General features: G+C 38.7%; 3 protein-coding genes, 1 non-coding gene and 1 pseudogene across 10 annotated transcripts in view; 2 read left to right on the plus strand and 3 right to left on the minus strand.

Annotated features, from left to right (window-relative positions):
* Positions 1–7: 7 nt before the first annotated feature.
* Positions 8–6,915, minus strand: LOC122571628 (proline-rich protein 2-like). The gene is made up of 3 exons (XM_043735639.1): positions 5,981–6,915; positions 2,532–2,938; positions 8–367 (listed from the first exon to the last, which is right to left on the minus strand). The coding sequence occupies exons 2-3, from the start codon at positions 2,886–2,888 to the stop codon at positions 35–37; spliced, it is 690 nt and encodes a 229-aa protein (XP_043591574.1). The 5' UTR covers positions 2,889–2,938; positions 5,981–6,915; the 3' UTR covers positions 8–34.
* Positions 6,916–8,263: 1,348 nt separating this feature from the next.
* On the minus strand, positions 8,264–11,461 carry LOC122567984 (annotated as a pseudogene).
* A 1,881-nt stretch (positions 11,462–13,342) lies between these two features.
* Trnai-aau lies at positions 13,343–13,416 on the plus strand. Its single transcript has one exon. It is a non-coding gene; the product is annotated as a tRNA-Ile (tRNA).
* An 874-nt stretch (positions 13,417–14,290) lies between these two features.
* On the plus strand, positions 14,291–26,786 carry LOC122571613 (mitochondrial uncoupling protein 2-like). 2 transcript variants are annotated; one of them, XM_043735584.1, is made up of 6 exons: positions 14,291–14,416; positions 17,539–18,082; positions 18,316–18,437; positions 20,358–20,467; positions 22,118–22,327; positions 22,941–26,786. In XM_043735584.1, exons 2-6 carry the CDS (start codon positions 17,963–17,965, stop codon positions 23,324–23,326), a joined length of 948 nt encoding a protein of 315 aa, XP_043591519.1. In that variant the 5' UTR covers positions 14,291–14,416; positions 17,539–17,962; the 3' UTR covers positions 23,327–26,786. The 2 variants fall into 2 exon arrangements, with proteins under 2 accessions (XP_043591519.1, XP_043591525.1); XM_043735590.1 differs by lacking the exon at positions 14,291–14,416 and adding an exon at positions 15,184–15,205.
* The window catches only part of LOC122571549 (cytosolic carboxypeptidase 1-like), a 31,858-nt gene continuing 30,994 nt past the window's right edge, over positions 26,234–27,097 (minus strand). For all 6 annotated transcript variants that reach the window (XM_043735445.1, XM_043735483.1, XM_043735465.1 and 3 more), the window contains one exon: positions 26,234–27,016. Coding sequence is in view for 1 of the 6 variants with exons in the window: in XM_043735474.1 (XP_043591409.1) it covers positions 26,920–27,016 (97 nt within the window). In the remaining 5 variants the exon portion in view is untranslated. The remainder of the gene's footprint in view (positions 27,017–27,097) is intronic.

A 27,097-nucleotide genomic window follows, 5' to 3' on the forward strand; every position in this document is an offset into this window, starting at 1 on the left:
TTGTAATTTATTATTTTTAATTATTATCTTAAACTTATCGAGTAAGAGAAGAGATAAATTTGCCATCGTCAGGAATTATCATTTTAAGAACCGCATAAAAACGTGCAAATATGTACACTGTTGCTAAGAAATACTCACTTTGAAGCTGTTGTATCGTAGCCTGATACTCGGCAAGCTTCTCATCCACGTAATCTTGACTTTGGTTAGCTATTATCTCCGCGGTACTGGGTCCGCTGGACTCCTCTTCCGTTTGCGAGTGATCCAATGGCACTCCAACATACTCGTATTCGCCGGGTCTGTACGTTCCAATCATGTATTCTGCTGGTCCACTGACCAAGGGCGGTGTTGCGCCACTTTCCAACGAACTCTGTTAAAACGCACGAAAAAATGAGAAGAGAGAAATATATGTACGTTGCTTCATTACTAATACTGCTAATAAAATATAACAAAGTTTTGTATAACAGATGTTCCAATTTTATATAAAACATTTTCCTGACAACGTTACAAATTGCCAAAATGAGAGGAAGATTAAAAGTATAAAAATTCGAGGGTAGTTTCCTGATACTTTCTCGTCTTTTCCTATCCCTTGCCATTCTTCCCCTCATCTTTTATTCTTTTCCATTTCTTTTCCCTTTCCTTCTTCTTCGGTCGATAAGAAAATAATAGAGGAATTCAGAAAAAATTATTTTCCACCTCGAATAAATTACCACATAATTATTTCACAAAACGTTGTGCCGTACATCTACTGTACATATTTCCATACGTATTACTTTTAAATAACCATCTTTTCTTCTAGTGTCTAATTTAAATTATAAGTCACGTATCTCGTTATTTTATCATCTTCCATTTCCATATATTACCACACGATCCATATTCATCTTCCCTGCTCATCCTCTCTACTCGAACGTGAGAAACAGCGAAACAAACAATAACGGGATGCACAACAAGGTTCGCGAACCTTTATCGAAAAATTGTATTCTGCCATTTAACGGTGCATTCACACCTGGCGCGCGTTTGAGAAAACCGGTCGTTGGAACCCGCCGCGGCCTACATTTTATTTAGGTGTTCCTATTTCGTCGTGTTGCCTCGGCCAGTCAGACGAGCGTTCGCGTGGGCGTGAAAAACGAACGGTACACGTGGCGAATTTTCACTGTGAAGCAGCCCGGATCTTCTTCGATACGCCTGGATGTTTCTTTGAGAAGCATTCGTAATGTAGGAAAACAAATGGTGATACACATTTAAAAAATCCAGCAACTACAATCGTTAATGTGTATATATATATATATATTCGGACACCTTGTAGAACAAAATAATCTATTTAAAATTGTACCGAACGATTAGATTTTTTTTTTTTTTATTGAGGAGTCACAAGAATTAATTTACTAGATGACGCGTAAACGAAATTTGAGAGAATTGCAATTGGTTGGAATCGCGAAAAAAATAGCAAAGATCGCATTTTTTTCAACTCTTTTATCCGAGTCTACGATGAAAATTTAAACGATACACGTTGCAATTTTGTTTTGCAACAATGTTGTTTAATAATGTTTAAATACACGTTGAAAATTAACCTACCAACCAACCGCTTGAAACTTGTGCAATTTTATTTGTTAAATGAATTAGAAAAGTTGATAAAATTGTAAAATCAAACGACGAGTTAGAAAAGTCATTTCACCTGTCACGAAGGAACATCTATTCTCGAGACTGAGATCCCTCGAGAAATGCCTTCTGGAGGAAGTTGACACGTGTTTCGTGCTGTCAGTATGATTTAACATGCAACGTTTCCTGTTTCGCCGACAATTTCGTACGGTAGCCTGTGTTTAGAACTAGCCGGTTAGCAGCTATCTATATGTTAACTGATCGGTACTGCCTATCCCAATGACTAATGGATCCAAGAATACAGTAAATCTCACTGCTTTACTTTCCACGGAATCTCACGTTTCGACGATTGTTCTCGATTGTACGTTACTCAACATTACCTCAGAGCATGTTATTTAACCAGAATACTACCGAGAGTGCCGAAAATACTAAGAACAGTATTTCCCCTGTTACACCCTAAATTCAAGATCGATTCTAAACATTTTGAATGCCTGAAGGAAATTATATTTCATTACCATTCGGTATTACGTATTATCAGTCGACCAGCTTAATGAAAAATTCATGGATTTGCTACATTTTGTTCTTACTAATTTTTCAAGAATTAAATTCCACCTAAAATCTTCTATACTACACGATCGATTCCATAATTCCAATTTCCATCCAAATTCTCAGTGCCACGAAATAAACTCTATTATCAATTCCCAGTAAGCACTCAGTGAAGATCAATTTCACACAATAAATCCCACTAACGATATCCCAAAAATCGGTTCCAATCTAAAATTCTCAGCATCGATAAATCCCATTATCAATTCTCAATTCCTCGAGAATCAATTTTCATTTAAACTTTTTAATGTTAGTAAATTTCATGAACGATTTCTAATTACCGATTTTGATACGGAAAACTATTATCGCCATCGCTTCGAAGAACAACGTACCTGCATCGGTATAAAAGGCCTAGGTGCTTGACTTCCTACTGGAATCGGTGACGGCCACCTGGGTCTAGGGCACTGTATGTATCCTGTGGGCGATCCAAAAACAGGCGACATTCCAGGAGAAATCGGCATTCCAATCGGCACTGGGCTCATCGGGTGCCTCATTCCAGTATACGTCAAGGGCGACGTAGGATGAGCATGATGAACCGGAGTAGGTGGTCCTCGAGCTCGCTGAGGATGCGGCGAGCCCGTGGGACTGTAAGGAGAAGGAGGTCTGTACTGGCCAGACACGTTCGGTCTGGGTGTCCAGCTACCCCCTGGTCCGGGTTTTCCATGGGATTTCGACGGCGGCTGCGACATCTCTGGCTATTTCGAAGCTCCACGTGTCGCGCTTCGATCACCTAGCATCGCTGTAAAGTGGTACAATGTTTCGTGGATGAGTAAACCGAGCATGTGCGTCATATGCAAAAATATAAAAAGTATGAAAAGCAAAGTGCTAGTTGTCAAATTAAGCGGATGAGACAAGCTTTTACTTGGCTTTCGCTTCGAACCGCTATGAAATCTACGAATTTAGAAAGATGTCATTTTTATATTAGGCCGTCCGACAAGTTTCTTTCGTTTCATAAGAAGATAAACAATAGATAAACAATAATTTCTGTTTTATATTATTTTATCGAATTAGGTACGATCCATTTCGTTCAATTTCTATTATTATGTTCGTGCATAATTCGATAAACTAATATAAAACAGAGAGTATCGTGCGTCTATTATTTCCTTCCAAAACGAAAGAAACTTTTCGGACAACCCAACTACTACTGTTACGTGAGAAAGCTCTTTCGTTAAAAATCTATCGACGTAAAGAAGATCGCTAATTAATTTCAAAATTTCAAATTGATAGTAAAATTGAGAAAATGACTGGAAATTTTCGATCTGCGTTTACGTGTAAAAATATACATTTGCGTAAGTATCCGCAGTCTATTAACGAGTTCTCTCTTAATTACAATTTATGGTGAATTTCCTGTAGAATAGCTGATGGTTTTACATAATATTTAAAGAGTACTCCGATTCGTAGGAAATGAATCATAATTTTATTTCAAGCCAAAGAATAGTAAACTATGAAAGAACGCAACATCTAGTACATGATATAGGATACATAAAATTTATAAAAAATTCTGTAAAATATTTTCAAAATGTATCAAACCCTGTCGATATATCGATTAGAATTAAAGAGATATCGTATGGAAGTTGGAGTGTCTTGGACGTGTAACGAGCTCTGGGTCGCCTAGTGGCAGTGAGTAGGCAGATTAGAATGGGCAATCGTCCAAAAGTCTCTCGAAATAGGTGCTTCGATTGTCTGCCTACCCGCTGACTTCTGCACGTTAGCGCGTGAAAAATGTGTAATAGACAGCTTGCGGCGCCATGCGTGGCATTACACAATGTAAAGGGTCGCGAAGTAGAAACAATGAAATTAAACGAGACACTATTATCGTCCCCATTTTGTTCTATCTTCCCGTCGATGTAATTTTGCGTCCGTTCAACAGGAGAAAATTCTTCTTCGTCTTATCAAACGACCCTAAGATCAAACACCCTTTTTATGAAAAGTCTTTACGAGGTAAAAGATGCAAATTTACCTAAATATTTGTAACAATCTCTTCGTTGTTAAAAATCTGTAAAGGAAGAACGAAGGCCGTTTACGGGTTCCTGAACGATACGTATGACACGAACGAGTATCACAGACGTATGTCGGTCAATTATCGAAATATAAGGAAGTTAGAGTAGCGTGGCTGTACGGGTCGAAGGTCTAAAGGTTTTTGGCTGGATATCGAGTGTAGGCCGACTAAATATAATCAGAAATCTATTTTAAAACGATTCGAGCACTGGCCACAGACGTGTACGACAAGGCAAGTATATTTGCAACGACTGCGTCAGATATTTGGGAAAGTGACGCGAATATTAACACCTACAATTAGCTTTGTCGTGACACATGGTGCATGGCGCCATGGTTAGGAATGGCGCCTCGTGTTATTCTAAGTTTGCATTTATCAAAGAAAAACGACTATCCAACGGTCGCGTTCCATGCATAAATTATCTTTACATTAAAACGAGAGAAATGAAAAATCAGTACACGCTAATCGGATACACGTTTCGATCAGTAGAAACGTTTCGAGATTTTCTACTTAAAGGAACGATGGTCGTGACCTAATTTCGAGAATTCTAGCTATCTGCTTTTGACACTGGCTTCTTTTTACGCCGGTGCACGCATTACTTCAAAAGCGGATCCATTTTCGACGTTGTGAAAACAAATGCGAACGAGAGCAGCAAGGGAATTTATCAAACGCGGCGAGTTTTCCCTGAAAAGAAATAAACGCGCCTGGTCAAAGACACACGTCCATTTTGTTCTTGTTAAAGTTCACGAGCGCCATTACAAGGGGGATGTTCGACGCTCGTTCGGACGACCATACGTTCGAGTTCGTTCCACCGATTTTAATAAAGCATCGACTGAGGCTGGAGGAATCGACTGACGGTCTATTTATAAAACCTACCACTCGACGACGATAAACTGTATAGGTAGGTAGGTACGTACGATAGCTAGGTGCACACGGATTCTTTCTTCAAACTGGATAAAAATACACATCGGAGTTATGATGTCAAGGAAAGATGGGAGCCTGATATTTTATCCGCGATTCGCGTGAAATACATAAAAGATCAAACGTATATCCGATAGATAAGTTGACATTGAAACGACGAAGCGAATAAACGCGGACGAAGAAGATACGTGGAGGAAAATTCGGGCTAAGATGTTCGAAAATTAAAGGAACACGTCGTAGTTATAATACAGTGTTAGCTTGCTGGATCCTGGACCTCGGATGCTGCGTCCAAAAATAAGATTACTGCCGAATTAACGAACAGAAATAGTTTTCGTTCTGAACCGATGCTCCTGACACAGGTTGCTCGTACCGGTTATCCTCGATCGACGATAATCCTTGAAACTTTCCATCGTGTCGCGTAGAATAGGATTAACGTGAAACTCTAAATGTTGCGAGCTGACGATGACGATCTAGACGGAACTCGTGCGGTTTGGTTTTGAAAAAATCTACAATTACCTTCAGCTTACGACTAATCAATGAAAAGTTTCTCATTCTTTCTACGTATAAATCCATTCTTCTTTGTCGTTAGTTGAACGACTGTGTTTCTGTTTCGATCGTAGAATTTGAAATTGAGGTGATGATACTTTGCAAGAAAGTTTTACTACAAAAAGAACAGGAGTAGCGAAATTCTTGAAATAATTCACTAAATTAGCACGCGCGAAAGAAGATCATCGTTCTCTTTTACGTCAAGCTTCTCGACGAGAAAACCGATAACGTTGAATCCAAGATCCCAACGAAATCTCTTAAGTTTTCCTTTAACGTGCAAACCAATTAATGGAATATTAATAAAAATGAAAACGATACCGAAAAGACGTCGCACCGCAGACACGAGCGATCAACGAAATCCAATGCGAAGTTTGTAAATCTGCAAAGTAGGCAAAAAGCACACGGTAATCGCGACGGTTCCGATAATATCAGAACGTGTATATTCGATCGATTTTCGTTCAAATCTCGATTCCTCGAACTCTCATTCGGCACGAGTCTCGCGTTCCACGATCTCAGGTCTCGAAACAACACGAACTGAGCCGCAATAATCGAGGAGGATCGTTGCGGAAAATATGGCGCGTGATCGACGGAGATCGATCAGGTTCGATTTTTCGTAGTTCGGTCCACGACGAAGATCACGAAGAGACTAGTCGATCCGCTGGTTCATCGGTCCAGGAGCCGCTTACCGCGACATTTATATTTAACTTTGGCGTCGTTCGAGCTTTCGGCTTGGGATTACCGCTCGCGCGATTCCGCTTAACGTTCCTGTTCTACATTTCCTCGTCCCTGTACCTCGCTTTATGCCCCCGATGACGATTATCTCTCTTGCTTCCTCCACTATCTGTCGGCCGCTTTTTCCGTCGAGCTTCCGTTTTATTATCGGCGCTGAGGTAAGACCGCGAGAATTGTTCTTCTTTCTCTTCCTTCCCTCATTTTCTTTTCTCTCGGAAGATTTGGATCGGCTTGGAAAGCTTCTTGGCCTTCGGAATTTTCGTCACTTTCGAGAAACAATTTTTGAGACTTTGGTGCGGATATTGGGAAAATATGATCGATGGAAATGTGAGTTCGAGCGTTTTATTTGTTATTTTCTTAGGGAAAACTGTGTGGCACTATGTACGTACTTACATACTCGTGTGCGCGCGATATAGTCGGTAATGATGAGAATGATATTACCACAGACGAGTATACAAGATAGAACTCTTGCATCACCGACGAGGTGCAGAATAGACGTGACATTTAATGCTCTTTCGTTTTCCATGTTTTGGGGATCATCTCATCTAACTTCCCATACCATTTTCATGTCGCATGCGACATTACCGATTCGTTATAGTAGTTGGTTTGAATAAAAACTAAAGTCTAATATGAAATTATAAATAATGCTATAGTCGCAACAAAGTATAGAATTCTATATTTTTATGATACTTCAGAAAGAATTATACAATATAAAAACAATAATAGTGAAATGAATCGTATAATTAGTTTCAAATAAAATTGTAATTTTATATATTTGAAGAATAAAGATGTGAATATTTTGATCTTCTTTACTCTCATCTTTGTATTCTCAAGTCAATTGTTAATTATATATATAAGTACACGTAGTCTGACTCACAAACTCGTAACACGATTTATCGATAATGCAGACAAGTTACAGCCAACGAGAAGAGCAAAACCATCATCAAGTTCATGTTTCTGTGGATGTTAAGGGGAATAGGGTACAGCATGCAGAAAATTTTAAGGACATCTAATCGGATTATATTTGACCCTTGAGTAATTTCCAAAGTATTTCCCCACTTGTACAATGCTTCTATCCCCGATACAATAGAATAGACGAAGGATTTTGCGACAGTTCGATAGTACGGGGAAAATTTCTTTGTAATAGTCCTTAGGTATTGCAAAAATATATCCACGTCGTCTGTATTTCTGTTTATCTCGAAGCTAGAGTTGCATAGCACCAAAACTAACCGTGACAAATCGTGTTCCTCGTCGCGAGAGGATTTCTAAGAGACGGGATTTTATTCTTTTAATGCTGCAATGAAATAGCATAGCAACTGATACTTCCTTCAGACATTTTTATTTATTAATTTGAACGATCTTCATCTTTTGATCTCTTGCCAGGATGATACAAAGAAATAATCACGTAAGTAAATATAATAAATAAACGAATGAATAAACTAAAGCTTTGGTCTGGAGACCAAACATATTTCCACGATGTATGCCGTCCGTATGTTTGAATATTCGAGCTGCTCGAAATTCAAATTGAGTTATGAAAAATTAATTCATCCGTGTATAGAATCGAGAAAACTACCAGAGTTATTGGAATAGACTCAAAGAAAGAACTACGATTGGGTTGGTGAATTTCAGCTATTCAAAACATTTCGCAGGAGATCTGGATCAGTTCAGCCGAAAAAATTCACGTACATAATGCGTCGTCTGCTGCGTTCGTCTGGTTGCCTACGATACGGAACAAAAAATAGCTATAATAATCACGATTGCCACTTACTCTTACATATTAAATAAAATTTCATTTAGAACTGTACGATGGATCTAATAACCCAGAAAGAAAAAAACGACGAGTAAGAAAAAAAGTGTTATGAAATATAGTTATCTTTGCTCACGATTGGTGTTTTGTGAAAACTACCTCGCTTCTTCAGTACGACCCAAATTTTAGCTAACTTTGTTATAGAAGTGAACGTTGTATTCATATATATATATCTGCCATAACGACGTCCAACAGCTTCTTCGATTGTTGCATGATGTACAGCTGACATCGGGTACACTAAAAGCAGTGTTAATTTCATTTATTTAACAGTGCATTTTCAACTTATTTTCTCGTGTAAATGAACCCGCTCCCGGTTTGTACAACTCTGTATCTTAGGAAAACTAAAAGATTACAAAACTGTAAAAATTACCAAAACTGGAATTTCGTATTTTCGGATCGTTAACACCAAGCTTCGTTTCGATTGAACCGATTGAAAAAACGCCTAACAGGTGTCTACCTTGACCTTCACAGATATTGTTTTTGGTAGCAGTAGCGACAAATCGTCGACAAGCGTCAGTCGAAGCTTTCCTTCTGTCAGAAAAACAAACCATGAGTCCAAACAATGTCAAAGCGTAACATAACAAAACAAGAGAAAGAAAAGACTCGCTTACCCGATCTTTTTCTGGCTAACCTTGTCCCTTAATTATAAGGTCGAATAGTTGCAATTTCAACCGATCTCGATCCTTTTCTCTTTGAAGCCATGCTCGTTTATTAACCGATCCCATTCCAAAACGATGTTCTTCGCGCGAATCGATCAAAGACTGCGCTATACACCACGTACGTGGATTTATACCGGCTGAACGATTCTAGGTCTTCTGTGACTCGTCTCGGAGTTTACACAACGAAGGTATTGACTTTATCGATAAAAATTGTTTGCGTATCAGTCGATAGAGCTGTTTGATATTATTATAGACGAAACTTCCATAAATACTACGTTCATTGGAACAACAGAATTAAATAGTTTGTGGATCGTGCTGAATGGACAAGAAAGAATTCATAAAATAGCAACGATTAGCAGGGTGTTATGACTGTACGCAACTGTATATGCAGTTTTATTTAATATGCAAGAATAAATTGTAATCATGATTATAATAGTTACTTTTTATTTGTAGAATCGTAGAAAGCAAGAATCACTCCTCTTGCGCAAATTGGCCGAAGACAGACGTCGCAACGCATTATGTACATAGATTACATTCGGCTGGACTAATCTAGATTTCTTGCGACACAGTATTTTAAATTACAGAAATCGCCTATCCATTTGTAGTTGTTTCGGGTCTTTATTTTTGGCTCTGATTTTTTTCTTGATTCTCTACTCAAACCTTTAATCTTCAATAATTCAAATTGGCATACGAAACGGCACATATCTCACTTACGATTGTTATTGTTTGCGATCGCTTCCTCCGGACATGGCTTTCCTCTCGATTGTGAAACACGATCCTCCTTTTAATCCGAGATTCGTTCTTGAAGCAACATTTTTATCGCCACGTTGAACATGAAGCGACATCTTTTTGCCAGAAAAACATCACTCAAACGTACGACTCACGCGATTATCTCTGCTTTTTAAAACTGTTCCCTTTCTTCGTTCTTTCGAGCTTAAAATCATGTCTGTACTATCTTTTCCATTAGTAATTGCCCTGTTTTCCTTTTCATTCGGTGACAAAATTGCTTTAGGTCGAATCTCCGTTTTTGAAAAGCACGCGCAATAAATCATTTCTTCTGATTTTATGTTAAATTTATAATTAAAACATAAACTCTGTTCAGACTCGTTTTCTGTTCAATGTTATTCGACTGTTACGGGGAAACGCGCGCAAGTGTGGCTTGCTCCCTCGATGTTTATTTATATTTGTGAAAAGCAGTCTATGAACAATATTCTATAGATGAACGTTTGAAAACGCGTCAACTCACGTAAGCGATGCGCGTACGGTCCGATAGAGGCGCGTGACTAGTTCGCTATAGATTCGTGAAACTAGTTAAATTGTCGATCGACACGATGTGCAAGATTGGGGCGCGAAATTCAAACGTTACGAGCATTTATCCCATGAAACAGTTCGCTCTTGTATCCGGTGACCGAGTTCCTGAATATATCGCGATTATCGAAAACATATCTTTCGTTTTTATTGCCCGCCTTGGTTTCCTTCGCCTCGCTGAATCGACCCAGCTGTAACTTATCAGGCTAACGAAAACAAGAAAATACCTGAATCCCTGAAAGGCTGTGTCGCGTCATTTTTAACGATCAACAAATGGATCTTCTCGAGAATATCCGTGACCGATTTTCACCAAAGCACACGAGAATGAGAACGAGCTGTTCGAGTGATGAAATTTAGTTTAACCGGATATTAATATAGTGTAATTAGAGTTATTTGTTATTATTAATTCCTATACTATATTATAATACTATTATTTCCTTATAAAATATATGACATAAAGAAACTTTTGAGATAATTTAATAGAATAATAATTACAAATTTTAATAATATCATTAAAAAGATAAAAATGCAACGATATTGCACCGATCCATCCGGTGACTCTTTACATGAATCAGAATGCATCCCTCGGTCAAAACGGCCACTCGCCGTGCAAATATAATTAATCAGACCGTAATAATCCTAAGGAACTATAATAAAACTAATTTACTTATTTTACCCTTAACCATTTTTAAATATATCCAAGTCGAGACGTTCCTTATGGTTATTGCTCCATCAGATAAAAAATGGGAAAGTTTCCCCATGTTCAACGGTCATGTCCATCCACAAGCGACCGATGGTGAGGCGACCAACACCCAGCAATAGTTTTCCTCTGCGGCAGCATCGTCATCGAACTTCTCTGGTTCATCGTCCTTAGATCAGTCACCATCTCTTCATTAATTTTCATCCTTAAATCAGTCATCTGTTTAACTTATATCAATACGCACTGAGTGTAACTGCCTATGTCTACAAATTGTTGGAATAAAGTGCACATTGTAACCTGTTACCTCGGTGTTATAATCAGTTCAACCAACTCTACTATCGTAAACGAAATAGGGGATCGATTATTTCGTGGCGTCGATTGTCTAATCGTAACGGGAATTTACAACTCCCATTGGCGCGCCTCCTCGCGATCGCGTCTTTCCGCGAACGGTCGAACAGATATTAAGTATAAAATATATGTTACAGCTTTACATGATGAACCTCTCGCCAATACCAATAAACTTTGTTAAACAACAGACAATAGATCGATTGCGACAAACGCTCCACTGGCGCTGTAGTCTTCCTCCACACTGAATCGATAACGTCGCATATGATACGAAAATGGCATAGCGATTCAGGCAGGTGACTTTCAAAAGATCGCGTTAATGCCCTCTGCATTGACGATGCTCTCTACTACAAATGTTAAGTTACCCTGTAATGATAAAAGTGAACAGCTGATCTTTCTTAAAAAATGAATTTTTTATTATATTCATATTCCTATTTTTATTTAACTATTTATTTCAATTTATACACCTTCGAACTCTTAGTGTATTGTTTATAAATTGCTTTCGATGTAACTTGCTTTGAATATATCAATAATTATAACTCCAATTTATATACAATATCTTTGTAACTTACACATTTAAAACTGAAAATGAGATTGTTCAATCGATGTTCATATAAAGTCAAAAAAAAAAGTTGAAAATTTTGAAACTAAGAGGTATTGTATCTTATAAATATATTCCTGCTTCCGAACAATGACAGTAATGTTAGCTAACATTTACAATAAACGTAATTGGGACACAATGATCTTATTTGTTATCTACTTGTCCTTCATGATGTATCGATATAGCCTACAACCCATAATGTTAACACTATTTGACTCTTCTTGTGAGCAGAATAGCAAAGTCCAAACTATTAAAAAATTACTAACACTATATATATATACATTATCGATCAATTGTGTCTAATGCAACGACTTGCAAATAATCATTGTTCGACCGTTCGCGGAGAGACGCGATCGCGAGGAAACGCGCCAACAGGAGTCGTAAATTCCCGTTACGATTATATAACCGACGCGACGAAGTGATCGATCCCCTATTTCGTTTAGGATAATAAAAGTGGTTGAACTAATTGTAACACTGGATTAACAAGTTACAATATACACTTTATTCCAACAACTTTGTAGATATAAATAGTTACGCGACATGCGTATAGACGTATTATCAGAGTCGTGTAAATACAATAGTAAGTTACAACTCATGATTTATCAACGGATGAAAAAGCCAGTCAAGAGACGTTGACTAATCTAAGGCAGATAAATCAGTCAAGAGATGGTGATTGATCTAAGGACAATGAACCAGTGAAGTTCGGTGACAATGCTGTCGCAGAGGAAAACTATTGCTGGGTATTAGTCGCCTTACCATCGGTCGCTTGCGGATGGACATAACCGTTAAACACGGGAAAATTCGACTTTCCCATTTTATACCTGATGAAGCAATAACCATAAGGAACGTCTCGACTTGAATACATTTTACATTACAATTCCTAACTAACTAAACTAATTATATTTGCACAGTGAGTGACCGCCTCGACCGAGGGATGGATTTTGGGTTATGAAAAGTTACCGGAAGTAACAATCATGCGTGACTGATCAAACAACGATGCGTTTAACGAAAGAAATTATTATTCCATAACAAGAAATACAAATTATTTTTCAATTACTATTATATAAATTCGTTTCTTTGAGAGAAATAGGATATGTTTATGTAGAAAAAAATGTGAAATTCGAATGTCTGGAATGATCGTCTGGCTTCGTCATCCTCAGCCTTAAAAAGAAAAAGCAAAAACATCTTGAGGATGCTAAAAATAAGACCCTCTCCCTCATTACGTCGTGGATTAGCAAGATTTTACGATCGTTTTACGATTACAATTCCAAGCTTTGTAAATACAATTGTCAACACGGACGAACATCAAAAAGTATCCTATACGATTTTAACTGTGTCGAATCAGCGTAGCGATTTATAAACGACCTTGTACTTGACTCACCTAGTTTTGACGTACATTTAAAAAATAATTTCCAGTTACTATTTTATACAATCATTCGATATGTAAGAAATATTAAATTTTTTTAAAAATGCCTTAAGCGTAAAAAAATGAAAAGGAAATTTTTTAAATAAGAACGTTCTTTCAACTGGCTCATTAGCTCAGTTGGTTAGAGCGTCGTGCTAATAACGCGAAGGTCGCGGGTTCGATCCCCTCATGAGCCAAAAATTTTTTTTCTCATTCCCGACTTTCATATTTTATACAAGAGCTGTTACTATTCGACCTATTTCGTCTTGTTTATCGTTTCAATTAATATATTATCGTTTCGATTAATATATACCTATGCTCGTTAGCAACACATGAAACATCACGTGGATTTCCTTCCCAATCCAATACGCAATGATAGTTATCGACTACGTTTAGAAGACACGCGTAAAAGCGATTGAACAAATGTTATATCATCCTTATCACACCGATAAAATAATCGTAAAACTTAAGTATTAGTACTCATGTGAAATTCATAAGCGTTCGTGAAGGCCAGCGACATTGATCAAGAGCTATCGAGTTGCTATCATTTGTCCAAGTTCTATCTTAAATCGACGAAAAAAAAAAGAAACAGCCAAATACAAGATTTATTACAATATTTATGATCAAATAAAATGACAATTTATGATCAAATAAATAATAAATGATTCGTTAAAAATTCTTCATCTACAAAAGTGATTCGACAAAACGCATCGATTATTCTTTAAGTTACGTTCTTGGAAGATGTCCTTTCTTTCGACGCGTTATTTGTCTGTGGATCGAATACAGTTAGCTGCGCCATATACAGTTGGTTGATGCAAAAAGTTGCAATATATGCGGCAAAATAAATTTCCACGATGAGCTATGGCAATTTCCAATGGTTCAGGGTTGCACATTCCGCGACACGTAACCGTTCTTCATTGAAAGGGTGTCGACCGTAATGCGCCTGCCCTCCACCAATGCATATATATACAGTACATGTATCCGTATGCAACTAAGAAAGCACTATACCAGCACATTCCAGGAACTTATCGATTTGGCCGCAAGCTGAGCTTTCTTTGGCCAAATCTGACGTCACAGACGGCAGCTGATAGGCAGAATTCAACTCTGGACGATTCCCATTGGTCGACGAGCCGGTATAAACGATGCCTTCACAGTAACCTGTTCCAGTTGTGTTGTTGTTCACTCACTGTACACTTGGTAAGTACATTTTTTTCGGAACTCCATTGTTTTTCATTACTCCAGCAATATTTATTTACCATTCCTTAAAAGGTTATTAATCTTGTCGTTCTTTAACGTTTTAAATAATTCATGAAAATTTTCGCGAATTTTGCAAAATTATTTAACGACGTAGTTTGTCAGGTGCTTTGACCTATCGTTGACGTTTCATTTTATTCAAACATGGTTCTTCGTCATAAATATTCAAGACTCGTATTCAATTCCTTTTATGTTAATATTGTGTTGACTGTAAAGTGCAAAAAAAAGTATTCGCGTTAATAAGACAATCACGAGTATATTGACAAAGTATCGTCAGTGTTCGTCGCTCTTAAATATTCTAACGAATAGTAACGATATCGATGGTCACTTCGACGCAAAACCATCGAAAGAACTTGCTTTCGCTAAACCAGTCCCTAGGAAATTGCAGTCGCAGTTATCAAACTCTATGGTCGTTTACATAATGCAAGAACGTACATTCGAAGGACAGCCGTTTCAAATTCCACTCGTTCGTTCCGATGCCGAGAGTAATACGAATTAAAATTTCAATCAATATGTCATTAAAACGGATATAGCCGATTCGTGTTTCTGCAGTCTGTAACTGCAATGCATATGCGCGAATAGTCAAAGGCCGGCAACATCGATTTGTCAAGCTCCCACACAACCACCTGCCACGAATTAGTGCATTTCCAGGAAAACTTTGCCACATTCCTCGTTCAAAAATAATTCGCCACAAAGAAATTGCACGGTCGTCAGCGAAGTGTACGATACGCGGTACGTGAAAACGTTATGATGTGAAAATATTCTTCGTGAAAAAATAAAAATAATAATTATTAAATTGACGTTTCCTTTTCTATCAATTTTTATCCGTCTCTACTCGTGTAACATTGAAAGAGTCGTAAATTGCGAATTATATTTGTTTAAATAATCTTCGCCAAAGAAATGTCACTAATATAATATCATTAAAAATTAAAATAGCCATGACTAATATAGTTTCGTGCTTTGTTCGTATTCCGTGATGTTGAGACGAAAAAATATAAACATACTAATGGCAAGCTATTTTTCAGGAAAAGTGGATTAAAAATTATCGTAGCAAAAAGTAAATCATTTTGTTCTGTGCCAATTTTCTGCCGGTATTTATCGCTGAACGTCGAAAGAATACCAAAGTACAGTGACTGTGTTGACTTCATTGTGTACCAACGATCGCTATACCGCAACCGCGTTCGCGTGCAGGATAATCAATATACCCGGACCTTTCCAGCAGCTGTATCCTCGTGCGCAAGGATATCTCAGTAGTCCGCCTCTTCAAGGCTCGAAGTCGTTAGAAAGGAGGATAGCATACACGAGATCAATCTTGTTTACATACTTGTTTCACAATTTCCGGTTGTTTATCAAGTGATCGACCTAAGATCTACATAGAAGACCTTCTGAATTATGGACATTTAACTATTCCAATAGCGCAAACAAAAACTATTTCAATTATCTCGACAAACGTTTGCTTCAATACGTTAGAAATTGTAATGCGATTCAGAATTAAAAGCCAATTAAAATTAATTGGTTTTATTCGATAATAAAAATCAGAAGTAAATTTAGTTTATTTAATAAATTACATGTATACGTGTATATAGATATGCACGTATATATGTAAGTGTGGTACATGAAAAATATGGGTGCAGCAACGGGTGCAGGCGCATGGCCGGAGTTTACTATCGATCGCATTGTTTGCAAGCGGCTTGCATGGCCTTTCGACACAATAGAACGCGTCGATAGCTGGCATTCGCGATGGAGAAATCGTGGAACCGAGTGAGTAGAAGGAATCGAAGTTCCCAATAGAAATCGGTGGCTGAAGGTTACAAGTGATTGTCAGAATTTATGATTTTGAATTTTAAGTTACAAGACTCGTTGAAATAATTTCGACACCAAGACTATCTGCTCTTCGATCTTCCTCCAGTAAGATTTAATCCGGTAGAATAAAATTAATTTTCTAATCGATCGTTGGGAGTTTAAAAATCGCGAGTCAAACGAAACGTTGATTATATAAACGAAATAGATTATAAAAAGGAGAAAAATCGTACGAGAGAGTGAGGTCCTTGACATCGGACAAGAACGACGCGAATACGACGAGCAAAGTGTAGACGAGACCGAGTTCGACTTAACTCGAATCACAACTCGCGGACTTTGCCCCACAACTCGCCTCAGCAACGGTACTCCTTTCGTTCTTTGCCGTGTGGAAGCCTTAGGTCTGGCTGCACGCGAATAATCGACAGAACAGAAAACCACCATCGCTTTGTCCGATCGTGTCAGAACGTTGCGCACGATACCTGCGACAACGTTTCAATTTGGCAAAAATAGCCTCACGGTCGCAACAACGTCGCGTTACAGATCTAACTGGTTTCAACGTTAAAAACCGCGATCGAGTAGAGTCAACTCTCGTTTCTTCCATCGGAGGAAACAAAGGCAACCGAACGGTGCGCCACTTATCCTGAACAAGCTATATATGTTTTATTCTAAATACAAGAACTAAAAGGTTATTAAACGAGATAAAGATTGGCGACGTGTTCGCGTATAGTCACGCTGGCCATTTTCCAATAGTTTTCTAAGCCATCTATTTTCGTGTCATTCGCTGCAAGTTACGTTTTCGCTGTCCACGCGTGAGAACACTGTCATTGAGCGCGGAGTAACGTTACATAAAATCCGAGTTGTGGGAAAAAGAGTCGACGTTCTCAGGATAATTATGACACACGTGTACCGATAGGCTACGTTCACAGAGACTAAACAATCGTTTTGTCCCAGTTGCCAAGTCACGACGCATTCGTTTGGGCCGTGTTTCGCGATATTATATCGTGTTCGTATCCCGATAACAACGAATCACATGTAGTTTCTCTGGTGCGTCGATGTTCGTCGAACGATCGTAGCTTCACTCTGCTCCACCACTTTGCCGGCCGATGAACTTTCGTTATTTTCGTTAAACTCGTGGAGCAGTCGAGCGTCGATCGATAGTCGGATAAAGATAATTTAGATCGATGTGTGTTGGCGAGCGACAAATTAATGAATTTCATGAAAGACAAACTTATCAATTGTTGTTTCTGCTTTGGTGTTTGTTACAGAAGAATAGTATGTATAAAGTACTTCACAATCAAGACATAAAACACGAGTGCTCGCGGTCAGGGGGACTGCACGCGTATCCTGATCATTTCAGGGAACCTAAAAAGCTCTACCTCTAAACCACAGCCGTTTACTAAATGATCATCTAAAGGTTCCTGTCCTCTGGTAGGACTTTGTATATAGTGTACATATCGCTTTTCTAACAGAGGATCTCGCTCAGATAAGCCGAGCAAGCTCGAAGGATCAAAGATACAGTCACGCGGTGATTTAAAGGAGTCAAAGGAATTTGAAAATTTGCACCACTCGAATCCCATACATCCGACGCATTCATCAACCTAGACCGCACTGATCAGACTAAATAGCTAAAACCCGATAAAAGAGAAAATATTGGTGGAGAGAAAGAGAAGGAAGAGAAGAACGAGCACGATGAAGCAACAAGCGTCGGACGAATTCCCTTTATGGATGAAATTACTTTCTGCAGGCACAGCAGCCTGTATCGCTGATTTAGCGACGTTTCCTTTGGACACGGCCAAAGTCAGAATGCAGGTAACCAAATACGTATCAATTTCCGCGTTACTACTTAACATTCAACGTTCTGTTATGTACCTTTTCTCAGCGAGTCCAGCTCGTTCTGTTTTGTTCCGTTTTGTTCTTGCGAACAGGATGAGAGTCAAAGATCGTTGACTCATAAATATTCGGTAGTGGTCCGAGCGTAGTTAAGTGAAAACCTATCTATCCGATGATAGAAAACGTAAGTGATACCCGTACGATTTTTGTAGATTGCCGGAGAAAGTCGTCCTCTTCTGTTGGCAACAGCGGACGGCTCTATGCTCGCGGTTCGAAATACACAGCCAGGATTATTGAGGACAGTAGGAAACATCATCAGAGTGGAAGGAGCAAGGTAGGTTATTCACGATCCTATCCGTAACTTAAGACGAACAAGGGGTAGGTAAAAGCCTGATTACGATTACGATATTGATATAAGTATTAAATATCGTTAGCGTATATACGATTCTTCCGATTCGAACCAAAGTTTATATACGCCGGGCGATTCTTTACGCCCGCTCGAATGACTATTTGATCGCTTAATTACATAAACTTAAAGAATAAAAAAGAAAAAAAAAGAAAAAGAGAAAAAAAATTTCCGTACTGGCTGATCGTAGGGGCTGTTCGTTCGAGTAACTTGATGCTATCGTTGAATTAGTAGACCGCACATTAACTCTCTCTAAAATAGCTTCTTGGCATTCCATGACTCCAGAATATTTCCAATTCTCTGCACATGGCCCCGCGATTCGATTGCTCTTCCGATCTCGTTGTTTGCTAACTACTGACTCGATCGACGCTATCGTCGTTGTCGTGCACTTTGCAGATCTCATTGGTATCGTTAAATGCATCGTATTATCGTGCGATCCTCTACGGTCGTACAGCGTTCAATTCGCTGTACTCGATGAGACAAGCGAACGGAGAAAAGTATTAAAAAATTGCGCGCTATGAATCATAGAATTCGAATTTCCAAGCGCATCGACAACGACGAACGGGGATCGAAATAACATAATGGAAGTAACGAAATCGCGATTATACAAGTTTGACTAACCGCTGATGCACTGGCATTTTACTCCTCAGTTATCTTTACTTATTTCTAACGCTAATTGGGTTACTCTTGTTTTTTTTTTCTTTTCTACGTAGTTTCTATCTTATCGAGTGCCATTGACTGTTCCTTGAACTGACAATCGAACGCTAGATAAAGTACTTGAAATATTGTAATTGCGTTTACTAGACAAAAGAACGCGTCCATGGTGCTCCCTTTTATCACTCTATTTATTTTCTCTTTGGACCACGAAATGCCTTTCGGATTTTTGTACGATAATAACGATAAAGAGGGATTTTCATTTATTCTCATAAATAGCGACGATTGCCCCATTATATTCCAAATACTCGATAAGTATGTTACTATAGTGATACTGGTAATAATCGTTCTTTAATGGCGGAAGTTCGATACAAAGGAAGGCATCGCGTGACCACTTCAGACTCTCCATCTATGCGAATATATTTTTCTTTTCTTGTCTTTTATTCTTATTTTTCTCTGCTTTCGTTTTTTTTTGCCTTTGCTCAGCCGCAGTTTTCCCTTTTTCAACGATTTTTGAAAAAAAAAAAAAGCGGAGCGGCGCCTCGCATGGTTGCGCTTCCACCGCGAATACGATTTGTCATAACCGTGTCCAGCTCTCTCAGCGCAAGCTCTCTCCCGGTTCTTTTAGCTGATCTTTTCTCTCGTGCTCCTCAAATGTTATTCGTGAGAGACTCTATTGGCTTCCCTTCGCGTGTTTCTTAGACATTTTAACCCTAGAAAGACCAGCCTGGTCGTTTTGACCCGTTACGTAAATCAACAAAAATGACTGTCTCCGCTATCAAGTATAATCGTTCTATCGTTTATTCTCTTAATAAAAATAAACGTGTTTCGTGTGTTTTCTTTCTTCAAAATGGCAACAGATTATCGTTCAGCGATTCCTTTTGAAATAAGAGGGAACGTTAGAAATAGGAAATTCTGGTATTTCTTATAATCTTGTTCTTTGTTTATCGAAGAAACGAGGAAGAAAGAGCCAAGAATTCGAGCATTTTAAAGTCAGTTTAATCGAAGGGAAGCAAATTAGAGAAAGAGAGAGAGAGAGAGAAAAAAGAAATCGTGAAAAGTAAATGTAGAATAAATACAAACTTGTAAAAAAATAAAAGCAGAAAAGAAATAAAAATAAAAAAAAAATATGACCCTGGGCTACGTTTGAGGGTAAATTGTGAGGGCGGTGAGCTTGAGCGAGGGTGGTTACAGGAGCCTGTACGGAGGTCTGTCCGCGGGACTCCAGAGACAGATGTGTTTCGCCAGCATACGGTTGGGCCTCTACGACGGGGTGAAGTCACGCTACGCTGGAATCATCGACGGTACATCCAACAAACTCCTAACTTTTTGATTACGTAATCCTCCTATATGATATATAATCGAGTAGACACGCGAGCGCGTGCGAACATACGCTGCGCACGTGCTCCATCTCTCTGTTACACGAATGAGTAACACACGCGTAAGTAACGGCTGGTTGGTTGATAATCAGCCACCATCGGCTGCCGCGTGCTTTTTCTAACAGATTATACAAGACCAAACGAGATAATATATATATATATATATATATACATACATATATGATAATAAATAATAAGCTATAGCAATGTACCATATCGACTTACCCAGATTTTAATCGCTGACCGCGAATCGAAATGCAGCGCCTCGGACGTGACGCTGTTTCGTTTACGTTTCCTTTTTTACTTTCTTTTTTTTTTTTTTGTCTTTTTTTTTTCATATTTTAATCCATTGAATATCGAGTCTAGTTCTATCGCTGATCCACGTCGTTTCCACGACCGAAAGTTAACTATCGAAAGGGAAGTATAAGAGAAAGAAGAAAGAAGATTTAAAGATAATGGCTGGATGAGTAGCTGCCTCAGATTGCCGTTTGTATTTTCCTTCTGTGCAAATTGGATCACTCGTGAAATAATTGTAACTTTACTAAATCTGTACCCTCTATTATCGCGTACCCTCGAGAACGATCGATTTCTGTAACAAAATTATTCTACAATTATCGAACGCTATTCTTTCTTTCTTTCATATCTTTTTTTTTTTTTTCAAAATTAGAGATTTGGAAAGAGATACTTAAAAAATGCACAGTTTGATCTCGTAACCGTTATACGACCGCCGTGTATATTTTTGGAATTCTTCTTTGAAGTTTCTATCTGTCGCGCGTAAACGAACTTATATATTTATCGGTTAAAAAAAGGAGCATGTATGTTCTGGATATTTTTCATATGTATACGCGTCGATATTCGCGGAATTTTGATGCTGACTACTATTTCTATTTAAAACTAATCATTTCCTTAGACGATAAAATATCTTGATTAGAAGCCGAACGGTCGTAGCGGGAATTTCGAATCTCGTCTCTGCTCCTCATTGTCGCATGTTGTAAACGTTTGCTCGCGTAACTTATCGGCATCGTTGTAACCTTTTTCACGGATCAATTTTCCAATTACTCGCATCAAGAGATTTGCTAAAACCGTGTAAATCAATGGCACAAAGTACTCGCGATCAACAACACCTTTCTATCGACGCACGTATAGATATCTTTGCCGAGAACAGTCCTGGTAACTGGAATATATTTAAAAAATAAGTTTAAACTAAATATAATGTTCGGTAGCTATTCATAGTTGATCTCGGGTATCTGCCTCGAACATCTCGCGTCAATAATCGTGCCGATTCTTCTCGCAACATATTGTACACCCGTTAACAAACGAAATCGTGATAATCGTTGAGAAAAAAGACCTCGTAACGTTTGAAAATTATCATTTAGAAGAGTTTACTGTAACGTGAATATAATCAATGAGCTAATAAACGTGCTGTAGCGCGCAGAGCGCGATCTGTCCCACCCTGCATCCTACTTTTTTTCGATCTAAAACCGTGACACAGAACGTAAATAACGTACTCGAAACAATCCAGACACCGACACCGAACCTGGACTGCCTTTTCACTGTACTTTTTTGTCTTGGCAGGTAATAACAGGAGCGGATCGAAGAGTATTTCCGTACGAATCGCCGCTGGAATCACGACAGGCGCCATGGCGGTGCTCCTTGCTCAACCGACCGATGTCGTCAAGGTCCGCCTACAGGCTGGAAGTAATGGACGATCAGTGAGATACAGCTCGACCCTGCAAGCATACAGGAATATTGCTGCCGAAGAAGGAACGCGGGGCCTTTGGAAAGGTACCACCAGTACTTATATTACAAGCCCATACCGTTTACACGCAGAAATATGATCCTCTTGCTTCGGGCGAGAGTACAGGTCCATCGGAAATTGCCGAGCTTCTGGAAAATCACCGTTCAATGTTTATAAATCTTGAACCCTTTGCCTTGTAATTTCACACGTGTCGCACTCGTCCTACGAATTACGTTATAAAGATTGTACTTACAACGAAATTTATCTGCGATTTTCATCAAGGTTCTCTAAGAACGAGTTACCAGCGACTACAAAGAGTAAATCCAGATCCTGCTAAAATACACCTCATTGGAAAATAAGAGTATGTGCCGAACCCTTATTCTAGCCACGGTGTATGTAGTTTATTATAGCTACTACCCTTTAATCCGATCTACGCAACTCCACCGAGCCTCTAATCCATATAAAGTAGAGTAGGTATTCTCATAAGCAGACTCGTTCGAAACGGGAATCGTTTGGAATTCACGTGGATTAAACGTAATCCTTTGATACGATCGTATTAGAGTCTAAACGGAAGATCCGTAGCCTATTGCAATACTGTACTATTATTGTAAGAGAATTAAAAATCAACTCGGCTGAATTTAACCACGTTTTCGTGTTTAGGAACCATGCCCAACATCTCGAGAAACGCGATTGTGAACGTGGCGGAGATCGTCTGCTATGACATCATCAAGGAGTTCATCTTGGAGCGCAATTACCTGCGCGATGGAATCCCTTGTCATATAACGGCCGCCGTGGCGGCAGGATTGTGCACCACCTTGGCTGCTAGTCCTGTAGACGTGGTGAAGACTCGTTACATGAACAGCGCTCCTGGCGAATACAAAGGCGTGAAGGATTGCGCTGTTCGTATGATGATGAAGGAAGGCCCATCCGCGTTCTACAAAGGCTTCACGCCCAGCTTCACGCGTTTAGTGTCCTGGAACATCGTTCTATGGATCACTTACGAGCAGTTCAAGGTCTACGCGAAGAAGATGAACGGCGACCAGTGAGCACCATAGCTGTCGCGTTCTACGTGCTCGATCGACCGACGTATCCGTCGATTCACAAGATATACACATACGAGCCGTGTTTTAATCAACTGCAGCTTCATAATCTGTATTTCGATCATGTAGCTTAGAGATGGGAGGATGTATTATCGTGTATTGGTTAGATTTGGTCGTTTCGAATAGAACTTATTGCCTGCCGTCGTTTGCAGGTATACTTACTAATATTCATGCGTGCATCATACATACGTATAAGTTTCTCTTTAAGTACCTTAGATAATGCATGTTATTGATTCATTGAAATTTACAATTACTTACTTTCTATCGATCGTTGGAATTGCCGGGTTTTTTTTTCGATGAATTCGGTAACGCTTAAGCGCCTGTCTGTAGAGGACAATTTCTATCGCTGGCTTTTCTACCTAATGCGTATTCGTATGTAATAAGTACTTGAAAGAGATTCTTGCCTATGCATACGTAGAGGGTGTGTTTACGATAGAAAAGCTGTGTTACGCTGTGCTCTTTCGTAGGGTATAATTGTTAGCGCGATGACAGACATTAGACTTTCTTCCACTTTACCAAAGAACGTTAAGTGTAAGAAAGTTTAAGACACAATTTCGTTGATCTTACCGATAGCTTCGTTTGCAAACGACGACAGCCAATTCTCCCATCTATCGTTGTATTTTCACTTTTCTTTCCGTAGATAAGACCGCGCGTGCACTCCACATCGACATCTGATCAAATTGAAATCAACTCAAGTTGGCGATTTGACAAAACGGAGAAAACTTGTCCGTCCAAAATTACTTATAAAATAATTTGAATACCATGCGTATTGCAATTGGTCTATCCTGATTCAATTAATTCTAAAAAAAGAAAAAAAAAGAAGCAAAAAAGAAAGAGTAATGCTCGTTTTTCGACAAAATTTCGTCTTTCAACGAAGTGCACGTACGATCGAGAATATCTTAGAAATCTCTCAATAATCCATAACGAAACATTTTTGGCTACGTAAGTCAGCTTTAGAGACAGTAGAACAATAGAGGAAAAAGAAATTTCTCCCTTCCCCTCCCCCCGATGAATACTAGTGTAAAATCGCGCGCATTACGATACGCCAGACAGACAATAAGATATCGAAATTGATTTTAACGCGTTTGCGACGTCTGTTAACGAAAGCTACACACGCGCGCATACATACGCAAAATGATTATTCGACTGATTTCCGTTTCTAGACTCCGATTAATTCTTCGAGGCACGAATTAAACAGAGATCCTTCGCTAATATCTATCTGTGTAATTGTAATTCGTTCTTCTAACATTTGCGTTATGCGGGATAATTTGTCGCAATCGTTGCTAGATATTTAAAGAAAAAAGTAGGGGCGGATAATTCATAATCTCATTTGGGGTCAATTAATATTATACAGGGCACAATTTTTATCGAATTTCGATCGACGACTTGTAGTCTATTTTAAAGGCTATGTTATCATCTATTGATGTACGTTTCACATTAAAAAGCAATTCTTATCTTATTAATTCCGACTATCTCGTCCATCAACATCTTTTTTTTTCTATCCTTTTTTTCTCTTTCTTTGTTTCTCGTCTTTTTCAGTTCACACTTATTAACAAGTCTTATTATTAGCCAACGATGAAACTTGTCTCTTGTTTTCACTTTATCTGTAAGATTCGAACGTCTTTTTAACACGATCACATCGATCTTCATGAAATCCGTAACTGTAGCTCGAGTACCATACAGTATTAGTTGTTATTGTTACACTTGAATCTCGATCGACATCAATTAGACCAGTTCGTTACAATGAAATCATTTGATAAAACTTTCGATTGATCGACATTTCTCTTTGTACTGTATTACCGTGTGTAACGAGAAAGTTTACTGCCCTTGTATCGCGTAAAAGAAGCTGCAGAGTAGATAGAACATGTCCAACGTAAAGCGTTTACCGATTTCAAGAAGAACGTATTATTATCTGTATCGTATATATACTTTATTAACTTTGCGAGTGTTTTTCATTCTCAACAATGTAAGATGTCACAAATGAACTCTGCTTCATGAAGTTTTTTTGCGTATGGAATGTTCTATCGTAGTAGGCCTTCGTTACGAGTGGCACACTTCTTTCAAAACATAGAAAAAACCGAGCGGAGATACGAATTGAGTTGCGTGTTACAGAATTCAACGCCTAGATGCCCGATTAATGTTAAATTGACGTGGTCCTATAACTTCGATGTGGTAGGTGGCAGCAGGCCAAGCTATCTCTTATCACGCCCAACAGAATTGACACAAAACGAATCGACTGAATATTTCTATCACAAACTTGGATTTTACACGTTTCTAGCACGCTAAACAACTGTACGAAATAGAAGAAGCTGTCTCTATTAATTATTCGTTACGATTCGACGATTTTCTGCGCTCTCTTTCTGTCTCTCTGTTCTTTTCTATCGCAGAAACAATTCGCAGCTTTTCCACTTGGTTTCTCTACTTTTTCTTTTTTTTTACTTTCAATTCGATTCGATTCGTTGCACGCGCGTCCCACCGATCGAGCTTCGATCTCGCACAAAGCACTGTCGACAGCAATGTCTCTCGCCGCGTTAGAAAAATACACTGTTAGCCACTTTTTGTCTTCGCGCTTTCCGCAATTACTAGATTTGTCTGGTCTAAATTGTGGTATACCTTTAAGCACCGATCACACAGTATGTATCGCTTGTAAGCAGCTTGTATTAAAGGTTGAGCAATACGAACTCTAGAGGCCCGAATTTGGCAAACTTCGTGCGAAGATGCGTAGCGATATATGCGATTAACGACCTTGTAGAAGACTGAATCAATTAATTAAGGATTAGTGTAAAGTACGAGTAAGAATGGGAGGATTTTCAGATGCTTGCGAGTTTCGGGTGAATACTTTTTAGCGAAATATTTACCGTATTATAAGTAAGCTTTATTTTCTATGATCACAATCGATAAAATATCACGTACAATTAATGTAAACAGCGAGGTACAGCATGAAAAGAAAATGGACTTTGCCTCTTAGAACACTCGCTTGATTTTTCGCTTAACTAAATCAGTTTGTGGGCGTTTTTGTTCGTAAGAAAAAGGACAATTCGCTGCGATGATTTCTCAACATTGAAATTAATTCGAATCGCTTCTCTGTAGATTCGCTTTAAGTCTTCTACCCGGATTGGTTGCTCGTGACGTTGATTTCTCGAAATTCTTCCTGATTTATGACGTTTAATCGTTTGCTTTAGCGAACGAAGTTCTCAAATTCTGGTTAAGCGAGCGTACCTTCGGTATCGGTGATGTTTAACATGCTCAAATTTAATAGAAGTTTCAATTTACAAATGGCGACGCGTTCATTTTCGAGATTGTATACATTAAAACGGGGCTTCAGTTTCTAGATAGGATCTCCGTAGAAATAGCTTGACATTTGTTACGAGTTTAAATAAAAATTCTTCAAAGTGTATCTTCAGAATCTTTCTCCGGTGTTCTTACTTCTTTTATTCGTCAACAAAGAAACCTGCGCAACATTCCGATCGCTGAACGAAGAAACACCCATCGTCGATAATTCCTGTCGATTCCATGAAATTCGAAATTTCGTAATATTCCTAAGTTTCAAAGTCGGACTCGTCCGATTCGCAACTGGACGAAATCTCATCCTCCATGCATCCTGATTCCTCGGGAATGCCTTCCCCCATGGGGATCCTAGAGAATAAAAAGGAGACGTCTTGACGCAAAAACGAAACAATGATATTTAAAGAAACGACTCGTTATCGTGTTAATTAA

Source organism: Bombus pyrosoma, linkage group LG1, assembly GCF_014825855.1.
Source record: "Bombus pyrosoma isolate SC7728 linkage group LG1, ASM1482585v1, whole genome shotgun sequence".
Classification (NCBI taxonomy): domain Eukaryota; kingdom Metazoa; phylum Arthropoda; class Insecta; order Hymenoptera; family Apidae; genus Bombus; species Bombus pyrosoma.